This window comes from Aphelocoma coerulescens, chromosome 1A (assembly GCF_041296385.1).
Source record: "Aphelocoma coerulescens isolate FSJ_1873_10779 chromosome 1A, UR_Acoe_1.0, whole genome shotgun sequence".
NCBI lineage: Eukaryota > Metazoa > Chordata > Aves > Passeriformes > Corvidae > Aphelocoma > Aphelocoma coerulescens.
This window is the reverse complement of record NC_091014.1, coordinates 9,955,187-9,968,813: the sequence shown is the minus strand read 5'-3', so window position 1 is coordinate 9,968,813 and position 13,627 is coordinate 9,955,187. Positions and strand designations below refer to the sequence as shown.

Below are 13,627 nucleotides of genomic sequence, written 5' to 3'. Positions count from 1 at the left end.
TAAAAAGAAAAGCTATAGTAATGTTAGCTGTGAGTTTCAAATGATTGAAAGGAAGATAGAGAAAGCAATTAGTGAAACATATTGGTAGTGAATTACAGCGAACACAAAAGTACAATTTTGGACTATTCATAATTTTTGTTATTATGTGGACTGGAAGGACAAGAGGGTTTTGAGATATCTCAATTTTCAGTCAAGTCCTTATTTTTCCCAATGGTTTAACCCTGAGATTAGCTCAGCTGGTTGAAGCATGGTGCTAGTAACACCATGGTTGAAGGGTTTAGGATCCCTGTATGGGTCACTCAGCTAAGGGCTGGATTCTATGATCCTTGTGATTTCCTTCAAACTCAGAATATTCTGTGTGAGAAGTTCCGGTAGATGTGCCACAATCACGAGGAATCACTTTTTTCCAGCAGAGGGAAGTATTGCCTAAGTAATCCCTTCAGTTATATGGACATTTTTAATTTTCTGAGTGAAGGTCTTCTGAAAAGTTTGGCAACAAATTAGTAACTGTGAGAAGTTTGTCAGTCAAACAAGTCAAGAAAGGAATACGATCAATACACTGTGAAAATGAAACAGCTGACAAAAAAGCAAACCAAAATATGTCTAAGAAAACCCATACTGAAAGCACATGGGACATGCCTGCTGCAAGGACATCCTGAGCTTCAGAGGTTTTAGTGTGACAAAGGTCACTCCATATTTTGCCAAGATAGTTACAAATACATTTGGTTATCATCTAATGCAAACTATGTAAAGCAACATGTACATATTTCTTGATGTCATAATGGAAATATGGATGTTTTCTGATATAACATACCTAATGTGATGGCATGGTATTATCAGGGAAGAGAAGCAGGAAAATTAAAATGCTTAAACTGTTTATCTGGGGAAAACAAAACCAAAAAAACCCCAAATAGACTTTAGTGTCTGATCCAGGCCATTGTAAGCTATCTGAATTGGGATAATGATGTATTTATTATATTCATGTTTCGCAGATGTTCGAGACAATTTCACCAACAAATCATTCACATGCTTCCTACTCTACTCTTTCACAGTCTGTAAATTAATTACAGACAAATTAGCTGCCCTTCAGTGGTGCCCATAACTCACCGTGATGCTGCAGGTCTGAGCAGTGGGTGAGCGGGTCCCCATTTCGGATGTCTTGTCGTCTGGTGCGTCTGCAAAGATCACATTTGAAATCTGTTAGTGCCCTTCTCAGTGCTCAACTGCAACGAATGGAGCATTTACATAATTACAGAGGTCACAAGTGCATCTAAACAACACTAGGAAGGAAATCATATTGTTACTGCTATATTCTGTGCATTATCATTTTGTAGAATCGGCTTTACTCTTACAGGTGAAGTCTTCAAAAACTGGTGAATACATACCTCTGGCACTGAGATACTGAATAAATAAATAAATTTAATGCTAATTATTAGTGTTAAATAAATAACAAATAAAATAAATGATGAAGTTTATTTTAACTGTGTGGGCAATACTGGGCACAAATAAATTCATTATTTGATTCACATTTACAGAGACTGCTGAAGGATTAAAATATACCCCGTAGAGTTTAACATGCATCAAAAGTACACATTTGTGCAAGTACAGAATACTTTGAGTACTGGAGCAACTTTTAGATAGATGAAATGTTAGGATGGGTGGCTTTGAAAGAAAGCTGAAGCGCTGTATTTTCTGCAAAATCTAACTTAAAAAGCAAGGATCATTTCAGCCACCATGGGTTTCACCAAAACATTTCTGATAAAACTGTTTACAAAACTATTGCAAATGGTTTTGTCTTTAGAATAAACAAAATAAAAACTTGAAAAGGAAGATTTTGAAATGTCATTTAGTCTATCTTTTGTAGCTTAAGTCTGAATTCTACCTCTGATTGCATGTCTTTTTAACACAGTATATTCCTCCCCCAGTTTGAATTCTACTGGCTCTTTTGAAAAACATACTGATCTGTGCTAAAAAAAATGTTATATTTCATAGAAGAGAGCTTTTTAATACAGTTTTGTTTTGCATGTGTTGTTCTCTCTTTGTCTGCTCCTAGTTTTATTTAAATAGCTGTGACACAAAATTCAACTGAGCTAGAGAAAAGCATTTCATATGAAAAGGAAAGAAAAAAAGAACAAGGCAAACAAAGATGTGTTTCAAGTGTGAGCACTTTACTTTAGGAATCAGAGAAAGCCTGAGGGCTTGCAAAATTAGAGGAGAACAAAGAGGATTAGGCTGTTGAACAATGCTGCGATTTCAGATTATGGTACCCAGCAACGGATATGCAAAAGTCAAGTAGCCTTGTAAAAAGCCGCGTTGGTCACTCCCTTGTGACAACAGCCCACATTTTTAAAAGCCATTGTTCTCCAGCACACCATCTCTCTTCTCTCCACCAGCCCTATTTACAGGCTCTCACTAACAGCTCAGCATCAGCACATACCAAGAGTTCTCAGAGGCACAACTGCACAGCTGAGTCCTCTTGCCTGAAAGATTTTAACCATATTTTTTCCCACTGAAAGCTACTGAAATGTTAAACCTAAAATTAGTTATGTGAAGTACAGCAAAAGCTTTCTTTCTTAAAGTTAGATGAGCATTTTTATACATTTTTCTGAATGAAAACTTCCTTAAGATTATGAGTTAGGCCATCTTAGCACACTTTAATAAGAAGGAATCTTCTGCTGATATATGGTTAAAAAGATGTACGAATCATAATTTCCAGTATCTTCATATTACTCATTACCAATGACAAAATCACACCCAAGATATAAGGAGCCATAACATTTTGCTACCCCTTCCTGAATTTTGAAACACAGTATATTTCTAGGACACAATTTGTGGAAAAGAAGTCTGTGGAAAGACTCATATTACTGTCAATGAAGTTTGAATGAAATGTTTAGTTGGAATCTCAGGAAAATGTCGCACATATCACCATTGTATCAACACGATGATTTATGAAATATGAACCAGAACACATCTGCTCGGGGTAAAGTGAAGTGGTCACACTACAGGAGCTCTGAACTGTCATTCAGACTTGTAAAATACACAAAGAAAGAAAAGTAAAAAAAAAAAAAAAGGCTTATAAAATCTCATTAAAACAAAAAAAAAAAGAAGAAGAAACAAAACAAAACCCCAAACCCTAAACCCAGCTATTAGTAAAGCATCTGTACAATTGCCTCAGGAATCCACTTTCCCAATATTTCTGGAGCCTAAAATTACAAGAATCCAATATTAATAAAATGCTGACATTTAAGCTGTTTCCAGCAATGCTGATTTTGTCATTGATGCATTCCAAGCTGGCTTGAGGCAGTGGGTACAGCAGGTACCAGGTGAACAGAGGATCCTCTCTCCCAGTAACACAGGCCTCTACTCTGCTGCTGCTGCTGTCAAGGGAAAACTGGGGGAAAGTGCAGAGACAGCAACTTTTTCTTATGCCTTTTTCGGATCCCAGCTTCCCAGGACTAACTTTTTCTTTCACAGTGGCCTCTAGAAGAGTAAATTCTGCACCCCAAGGTTTTTCTGTAGCTGTGCAACCTAGTTTGGCCCGAGTAACCCCACCCCTTAATCCCTGTAGGAAGAGGTCCCAGTCACTTTACCCCGATAGCAACGTGAGTGCCCTCTACAGCAGTAAGTTGGAGAGAGAACGAAAAGACAGAGTCCTATTCCTTCCATCAGTGTAAGCAGAGGAATGACAGGATGATGTGCTCTATGGATCTTGAGATGGTCTGGCAGTAGGAATGGGTGCCAGTGAGTGCTGACAAAGGATAAGGTTCAGGGACAAAGAGTAGCAGGGAAGTAGCAGAAAACAGTGATTCAGTGACTCCTGATTTTACTTTCTCCTTGAACTCGGAGTCAGTACTCAACCATACTGGTCTCTAACCCTAAAACCTTTTCAGAATAAATCAATGTTTTAGACTCTCCTTGCAAACCACACTGTTCACTCTCCTTTCCTTCCTCCTCCAGAGAAACCACCATGCTACCAGCAAAAATAAGAATTTAGCTCATGTAGCTGAGAAAATTTGACTGGCTCTTCTTTTGGGATGGGTTCAATTTCCACTCTTTAATTGTTTTCTAATTAATTAAAGAATTTCACAGAAAGCTTTTCTCAGATTAACTCTTGTTTTCTGGTGCAAAAACAGAACCTGATGTTCCATGAGCAGCTTTTACTTTTGTCATCAGTATTTGTTTAGGATATATTGTAATGCAACCCTTAAAATTTTAATCCCCTCCATCTGAAACGTCTGTGACACTAATTCAACTTCTCACCCTTTACTACATTTCATCTCCCTCAACAACCAATCTAAACCTGGAATTTGAAGTTCTGACACTCTCAACTAAGCATTTGCTGCAATTAATTTCATGTATATAAACCTTTATGTACATAAGCCCATGGATTCCTTGTTTCTTCAAAAGTGTGATATGTCTGGCATATTCAATTTAATGTGAGCACTTTTTTATCATTTTACTCAGTTTATCAAGGGAATCTCAACACTCCACCAATGTCTGCTATTTGCAAATTTTTATTCAGTTATTCCCAATTTCTGCTTCAATAGCCAGGAGCTCTTCAGCAACTAGCTTGTATACTTTTAGAGGAAGTTTCAGAGATAAAGGGAGGCAAAGAAATTAGTACTATAAACCTTCATATCAGGCAGCAAGACTTGTAAATTTTTAGTAAAATTGATATTTTTGACTTGTGGAGTCAGCTTTCCACCAACTCTTGCATTGCAAAGCCTTTAGCATCAGTGCAGAGTGACTGTAAAACAGTGGCTGTTCTGATCTGGCAGAACAACTTGGACACACATCAACACATACAAGTTATACTTTCAAATAATAACAATAGTGTTATATATCACTAAAAAAGATAAGTTTCTATTGATGTCCAAATATTTTAGAAATATTTCTTTTGATTCAGAGTTCGTGAAAATGCAGGATAATTTACTTGGGCAAGTAGTAATCTCATTTTGATTTTGAGCCCCCTCCTAATGTTAGAGAAAATAATTTTTTTTTCTTTTTGCTATTAGCCAATGAATATAAAGTTAGGAGTTAATTTCAGAGACAACTCTTGTCTGAATGTTTTCTTACAGGAGCTTTTTAAGCCACCCCAAGAAGTAGCAGTGGTCACTTTAAATCAACCAAGACTTCATATAGCATGTAGCTCCTACAATGATGTTTTCTTTGGAAGAGAAAGGGCTCCAGTTAACCATGCCATGAAAAATCTCCAAAGCCCTCTGGTCATATTGAGACCATCAGTTAAAACGAATAGCAAACCATGCAGACATCCAGCACTGTCCCTACCTCTTAGCAGTGGGGAAGTAACGTGAACACGATGAGCCATCCCAGGCACAGTAAGGGTCTCTTGCAAGGCAACACTCAGCACAAGCTTTTCCATACACATCACAGCGGTGTAAAGGAAGCTGTGACACTCCAGTGGCTGAGCCAATGTAGAGCTGTTGCTGTTGTAAAAGTTAAAAACAATAAAAAAAAAGGTTAAAAAATATCGCAAATTACAATTTTCTTTTTCTAGGAAAGCATAAATATATTATATAATCATCTGTTAGGAGCACTTCAAATACAATAAAGAATCATGATTCTGATGTATGCGAAAGGAATGAGAACAGAATTGTCCCCAGGGTAAAAAAAATCAAATAAGAAACTCTTTATTTTTTCATTAAACTCTTGGTGGTTCCCCTAAACAGTAAGAAAAATTAAACTACTCTTAAGTTTTTCCTTTTGTATTCAGATCCTCACACTGGGAGAACACTACAGTCAGTGACAGAACACAATGGAGAACATACTTTTGAATTTGAGCAAAACAAACAATTTCAACATACATTTCCTAAGCGTTACCTCAATTTATGTATGTGAGGGGGAAACCTGAAGTAAATTATTTCAGACTGATGCTACAATATTTCAATTTGGAAGTGCTGCCATGCATGCAGTTCTTTGCATGTCTGGTAATTCCAATGGTTTGTACTCTTTTCTGTAAGTCACATGATTTAACTGGAACACATCTTTAATGAGGGGAGAGGTTTTATTTTATTTTGGATAAAAACCAGTGTTGAGTAGAAGATGCAGTTCAAATGCAGAAGTAAATAAAAAAAACATGCATACAAAATGAAATACAGCCTTGCATGGCATCACAACAGAATATCTTGTCTCTCTCAATTTCCTCTCTGATATCAAATTCATGTGGTCCACTAGGGAAGTTGGCCCCCAGAGGGATATGAGAAAACTGAACTTCTGATCCCATGTGAAAGTCCAAACAGAGATATTTCAGATTACCAATAATTCACAAAGAAAACAAGAAAACAAGTATGAGTGGGATGCAAAATGAGGGGAACACTAAATAAATAGATACACAAAAATTCAAGGGCATAATCCTTCTGGTTTGGAAACACTGACACTTTGCTATCAAATCTTAAACCTTGTCACCCAGCACCCACGGTGGAGTGATGAATACCTTTCCTAAGGTCCCACTCCAAGCAGTCCCATCAAGAAAATACAAATTTGTTTTAATTTTTCTTTATTGGAAGACATAAAGCTGGTGTAAACAATAGAATTTCAAGAAATGTCATCAAAATTCTTCGTCTCCTGCACTGCAGTGTCCCAGAGGTACCATTTCCAGGGATTTGGGGATGGAAGATGGCTGAGGTCACCTACCTACGAGAAATAATGAGCACTGGATACCAGAGATAGCAGCACCAAAAACACTCATAAAAGGTGTTGTGTTAACTTCTTTCAGAGACAGCAGCTTGGCCGTTTATACAGACATATTAATTGTAACAGAAACATCCCGTGCATTTATATAAACACTGGTATTTTCTCAAGGAAAATATGACAAGGAAAGCCCCCAAAGGAAAATTCACTGGCAAATTGAAAACTAAACCCTTTCTAAGCAGCTGTTTCCATCTATTATAGTTTCATAGCTGGGTTGTAAACCCACATTCTCCGGGCAAAAATCTCTGACCACACAGGGCTTCACACAAAGCCTGAACTGTACAAACCAGTCCTAGTCAGTGTTGTAGCCTTGAGAAGAGATGACAGGCAACAGACAAGATGAGCTGCTTCTCTCTAACTTAAGTCACTTAATCAAGTACCCACCTTAGGGGTACATCCTGCAGTAAAAAGAGCAGCAATTCAAATCTTAGGTGACCTAACTGCTTCTCAAGGGATGCCTCTTCTCTTTACTGATTATGGAGGCAGCATAGGTCAAATTAGAGCTTCAGTTAAGTATCTTAAATGTCCAGATGGTATTGATCTGAGTCCTGTGTAATTGGGGCATTAATATCTGTATAAGCATGTAGGAACGTGTGGTGCAACTAATATAAAAATCAACCCAGAGAATGCACATGGGAAAATAAAGAATGGTGTAATGGTTTCCTATGTACCTCTGTAACCAATTTCATTTTGCAAAAGTCCCATCCCTAATTTTCAGTAAATGTCTTTAGAATTAAAAAATGACCAGAAACATAAGAAAAAAAAAATGAGGCCAAAATAGGGTTATTTAAAAACTATATTCCTTGTAGATAAGTTTATAGTTCAGTCAGTGAACTGCAACATGTGTTTCAGGTGCTGCACAGCCTGAAGGCTGCTGCCCTGTTTGCTGCTCTTCTGATCATGGTTTTAGACTCCAGCTGGTGATCATTATTCTGGACACTAACAATATAAAAATCCAGGCAGTATGAAATTCAGAAAATAGAAATAGAATTATTAGCATCAACGGTCTGACCTTGCTTTGCCATACCATAGTCAAACTGCCTTTTGGGCAGTCTCTCCCAAAACATTGTTAACTCTTAATTTAATGAATGAATATCAGATCAAACCAGAGAGAAGGAAAAAAAAAGGCTGTCCTCTAAAAATTCTTGCAGAAGTATTAGAAGTCAAGAAAAACTCAAGAAGAGACTAATATTTAAGTGATCCAGTGGTTTCTGTTTGCCCCACAGTGCTGCCCAAAAAGCAAAGACATAACAAAATGGGAAAAACGTAAGGCTTAAGAGGAAGAACTTAAGCAGAATTTTAAAAGGAACTTTAGGGAGCATGAGATTCAAATATCATTTGATTTAATTTAATGTCTTAAGAAGTAATGCAGAATAGTTCAGCATGCTGTTTAAGTTATATATTCATTTTGAGCTGGTCCTTTCTATGTGCCCACTATGAACAGAAATGTTAATCTCTGAATAAAATTCAGTACTTGGTGAAATATACTATAAAAGTGGCCACTAAGGTATTTCTGAAGGTGTCTGCCTTGCCTTTGCTTGAAAATCTTATACAAGAGAAACAAAAGCTCTTTGTAGCAGTTCACCAGACAAGGACTTGCCCTGTATCAGCTAAGGATCTCCTTGTCCTTTCCCCATGTCACCAGAAATCCAATGGCTTTTTGATGGAGCATCACAAATCTGACCCTGAGAAAAAGGTGAGAGGTTGCTTTGCAAAAAGTCACCTTTGATTGAAACCCAGGCTGAACTTTGTGGCCTGCTTCATGTTTGTAAACCAAGGGAAAAATTACGGAGCTTCACCTGACAGGCTCAAAGCCAAGTGGTACCGTGTCCATCACAGAACTGGGAGTTTAGGCAGCTGCAGGGTGTTGCAGAGGCTCAAGGATGCTCTGAAGGTTTGTGTCTATTGCTAACAAAGCACAAACTGTTTAAGTGATAAGGTTACACAAGCCTAGGGCTCTGAACACAATCAGGAGGAATGTGTAGCTTCAGTGAAAAATATAGACATAATTCCTGTGAGTTAAAGACAGCAGAATGGAGAAAAAACATATTAAGGCTTAGTCTTGCACATAAAAGCTAAATTTCCTTACTCAAAGCCACTCTTGCTCAAGGGCCAAAAGCATACTCAGAGAGAGACGGGAGCTTTAGAGCTTTATATAATTTAAAACTTAAGCTAAGTTCCGCTCCTGAAGAATTTGTAGATTTTGGTCTTTAGGAAGAGTAATTTGTAACATAACATATTGGCACGATGGCAAAAGAGGTAGCTTTGAACAACCAGAGCAGTAAAACATTTAGAAATAAGGAGAAACTCCCTGTACCATGTTTTTATAATTGGATGAACGATTTGTTAGTGAAAAAACAAAATGAAGTGATTATTTTTAAGGCATTCAGTAGAACATGCTGGTTTTACTATTTACATTTCAGGCTCTGGCTTTCCACAATGCATAGAATTATCGTGCTGTTTATACGAAAACCACCCTGCTTATCAGAACACAATGACTAAAGTGTTTGAGTTATAGAACTACAGTATTTTTAAATCATAAATGTAAAATGGAAACATGTTGCCATATACTTATTTCATACATACTGCCAAAAGCTTGTCATAGTGTATCATGATTCTGTCATTTTTAGCCTGAGGGTGGTTGATTTTTCATGAGTTTTACTCTGCCTGAATAACTTGTGGTTTATGCTCTTTTTTAGCTTTAGACAATTTTAGCAGTGTAAATTTGTTTTCAGAAAACTCAGGGAAAATTGTAATCTCTCCTGAATAACTAAAGATGCTTTGGAGAAAAAGCTGTATGAAAATGCATGGTCAATTTTCAAATATGATTGGCTGCTTTAAGGCAAGGTACTTACAAAAATAATCCAAAGCAGAGCATTTTGGTATGATGTGAACATATATACAACTTGACAGGTTTGTTTTTAACTATCCCAGTATTCAATACTACCTTTTTCTTTGTCCTGCCATTTTTGCTGGTTTAGGTGGTAAGCTGTTAGAACAGTGTCCCCCCCAAGACAATTTCTGTCAAATACATGAATGCTTTCAGACAACTTTCCTAAAGACAGTGAATTCAGAGTTAAATATGCAGCATTTCAAATATAATATTGGGCTCTGTCCATTACAGAATGAATTCAGCTTCTGTTTAGCAATGTATAAAGGGAGGCAGATGAATTAACTAAATTTTACTTATAACATGCACAATTTTTAGTGCACCTAGTCCTGGAAGTAATACCAAATTTCCTCTTTCCTGACAATGACATTAAACGAAAACAAGTTCCTTATATTTACCAAATCAGCCTTCAGATCAGCACATATATGAAAAAGAAAAAAAAAATTAAATTTGACACTAAATTTTATGTCTCAGACTCCTGAGACAGGAAATGACAGTGGCTGGGATCCATCCACCTAATTCCAAGCAAAACTAGAAGATAGGCCCCTAATACCCACTTCATTCCTGGACTGCAAACCAATGTTCTTCTCACAACCACATAATTCATCAACTGCTCCACAAATTTGCTTAGAAATGCAGGAATCACCTTTACTGTAAGTCAGACAAAACTTTACCTCTATCCATCAAGAGGTTCAGCTCATTTTAGTTATGGTCTGGTTTTATAATACATATCTTTTCTATAGGCATTATTAGCTATTAGTGTACTCAACAGAAAGTAGGAAATATAAATTTTGGAGTCTGGAACCCTTATCCTAACCACATCACTGAACCAGAAGGTCATGGAAAATTTGGACTGCATCAGATCTGTTGATCCTTTGTTAAAGCTGAATGACGCGCGTCCGGGAACGGAATGGGCATAGGACAGAAAGACAGGAGGATGTCTCATTTCCATCCTTCCACCATCTGCATTTTGTACCAGACTATTCCTACAGAGACTGGAACTAGTCCCATTAAAAAGGGACCAAGTTTAGCCACTCCTTTTGAACAGCCTCTTTGTCATGGAAACACTCTACAATGTGAATTTTAATTTTTTTTTTTTCTAGAGAGCCACCAGACAGCTGGCTAGTTTTTGTTTAGTTTCCACCTTACCAGAAAGTAACACAAACTAGGCTTTTCCTTTCCCTGTTGCACGTCACATTTTCCTGAGAAACTACTGCTGTTTATGTAAAGGGATGGGATGCTGCTGCTGCAATTAATATGTCTCTGCTGACTGCCAAGTTACTGTCTCTAGAAGACAGAGACCAATAAATATTTGAAAGTGATTTAACATTTGTGCACACAGTACCTGCTTTGTGGAAATCTTCATTGCTGAAATGACAGTGGGTTCCTAGGGAAAAATAGAGTTAAAATATAAAGTGAGCTGTAAACATAAAAATGCTATTACAATGCTATTTGCACAAGGTAGAAAACCCTGAAATTAAACTAGATACTCCGTAGTAATAGTCCTTCTTGTTGTCTTTTGCAGTGGAATAATTTCTAGCTGTAAAAATGCATGTATCTGGGTCCATCTTTGATTGCTATGTTGACTGTAGATAGTTCACTTCCCATTATTAATACAGTTTAATTGTGATCACTTTGTCACTAGTTTCACATCTTGAAATTGCTATCTACGCTTAATAACAAAATTACATTTAAAGAAGTTCACAGGTAATATAAAAATAATAATGGCTATATGAAAATTCATAGCTACTATCTATTAAAGGTAATAACACTGAAATAAGCAACTCATTTTAGTACATCAAGGTGAAAACCCCATTCCTGTAAAATTTTCTTCATAAGAACAAGTTCTAATCCCAAATACAATCTCTTTAACTGTGCCACAGTATTCCCTTACAAAGAAGTTACATGCATTTTCAGAACATGCAACCAAAATGAGTAAGAGGTTCTTTGCACTCTGGAATATCCATTATTTAGTCAACTGCTACAACCTTTCCATCCAGCTTCTTGGATGGATTTTCATCTTAAAAGTGGCATAATAAAAAGTGTGCAAGTCAGTTCTGTATGAATTTTATTCCATCTAGAAATCTGTTATTTATCCCACACATCATACTTTTGGTTATGTACATAAATAAGGTCCTTATTAAGATTTTACACTTGTAGAGCTTTCAAATCGCTTATCCTGAGAGAATTTGATATGGGTCAGTGGATGGTAAGCATGGACTTGCCTTTACAGAGAGGTTAATAGACTTTATATTAGAAAGCATCAATTAAATATAACATTTGAATGGAAATTGAACTCATTAATTTGTTTGCTCAGCTGTTCAGAGACATATTGCACAAATGGGGTTTAAAGAGGCATTTGTTATCAATGTAACAGATATGAAAGAGCTTCAGCTTTGTGGAATTATAAATGAAAAGCATTGTACTCAGCACATTATAGCTTAAGCATCAAAATACATTGTTCAGGATGCATGTATACTCTTTACAACTAAAGAAAACTTACATTTGAAAGATTCATATCTTATGTACACAAATTCTGCTTATTCCACTTAAGTACATTAATGCCCTCTTTAAGGCTTAAATACGTCTAAAGAGATAAATGAGCTTTCAGGTAAATCAGAATACCAAAATACTTTCATGCAATGAAAAAATAAACATGTAAAGTAAAATTCAAAATTTGAATTTGCAATTAATGATTCTACTTTTGTAAAACTTTTCTGAAATAAAATTAATTCAATTTATTTTTCCTTCTTTCACTTTTTTTTTTTTCTGATGTCCTTTAGCTTGGCACTTCTACTTGTTTCAGGGAAGAGATTCATACATTATCAACAATTGCCAAATTACCCCGCATTCATGTAATGACTTTTGTGTGTATAAAAAAGAAAAAAAAAATGTTGGGAGACACAAATTACTTGTGTCATTTTCTTCTCACAGTTTCTACTTCATTTTAATATAAAAAAAAAAGTTCCCTAGATTTCTGTCCTTAAAAAACCCCACGGATTGCAACAACAGGGACACATATTGTTCACAGGTATCTTGCACTCAAAACTGAGGTTTCTGAGCAACAGTGGTACCAGTAAAGGCAGGAATGCCCATAAGAAGCTCTTTTTATCTATCTTGTCTCTGCTCAGAAAAAAACAGATGAAGGGACGGGAATGGAGTTTGATGAGGATACGGTGGCTGTGCCCCTCTGTCAGGGCCAGGGCACGGTCCCTGTCAGCACGTCTGGAGTGACACCACGCAACAAGAGGCTCCTGGAGCGTGCCAGCAGCATCTTCACACTGTCACATCAACCTCGTGCTCCCAGCCAGGTATCAACCCCCAACAGCCTGGAGACAGGGAAATGGTGCCATAAAACGGCACTGACAGAAAGAATAAAGTGGGGAATGTAAATGATTCGTTGTTGTGTACAAAACACAAGACATCCCTGGGTTCTGTCTGGGAAGTGTTTGAAAGGTTTACTCAGCCCTGCCTTGCAGGAGTGCCTACAGGATGCCGTATTTTTTAGGTGGCTCATATAGGAAAAATGAAAGAGATTGATTTCACCAAAAAGTACAAAAGCTACGGGGTGTTTACAGTGTCTTGTGTCGAACCATGAAAATGAGACCCTAAAGCGACCTTTGAAAATATAAACACTTTGTTCCCCACATTATTAAGCGTAAGAAATCTGGGCAGATCACTGTTTTACCTAAAGTATCTTCTTAGTCACAGTATGCTTAGTGCTAAGGGTTGATGCAATTATAAATCTGTATATTGCATATCTCTGTGGGAGAAAACAGACAGGCATTGTTCTCAGACCTGCACAGGTAGATATTTAACTCCAGCATGCAACAGCTCTAAGATTCAGAAATACTAATTTACTTTTTAAACCACTGAACAAGAGCCCAGAATGCCACTTCTTTTATCATTAACCTCCAGCTCACACTGAAAGTTTCAAGGTTTATTTTGACTAGTGTCTGGGTCTCTAAATGACAAGCTAATTAGAGGGGTATGCCAGGCTATTCCTTGGCTAGACTGCAACAAGTT

General features: G+C 37.0%; 1 protein-coding gene across 1 annotated transcript in view; it reads right to left on the bottom strand.

Moving 5' to 3' along the window:
• SEMA3A (semaphorin 3A) overlaps positions 1-13,627 on the bottom strand; it is a 172,180-nt gene that overhangs the window by 10,555 nt on the left and 147,998 nt on the right. The window contains exons 13-15 of the mRNA XM_069035440.1: positions 10,947-10,988; positions 5,290-5,447; positions 1,108-1,175 (exon numbers count right to left, since the gene is read on the bottom strand). Coding sequence (XP_068891541.1) covers positions 1,108-1,175; positions 5,290-5,447; positions 10,947-10,988 — 268 coding nt within the window. The remainder of the gene's footprint in view (positions 1-1,107; positions 1,176-5,289; positions 5,448-10,946; positions 10,989-13,627) is intronic.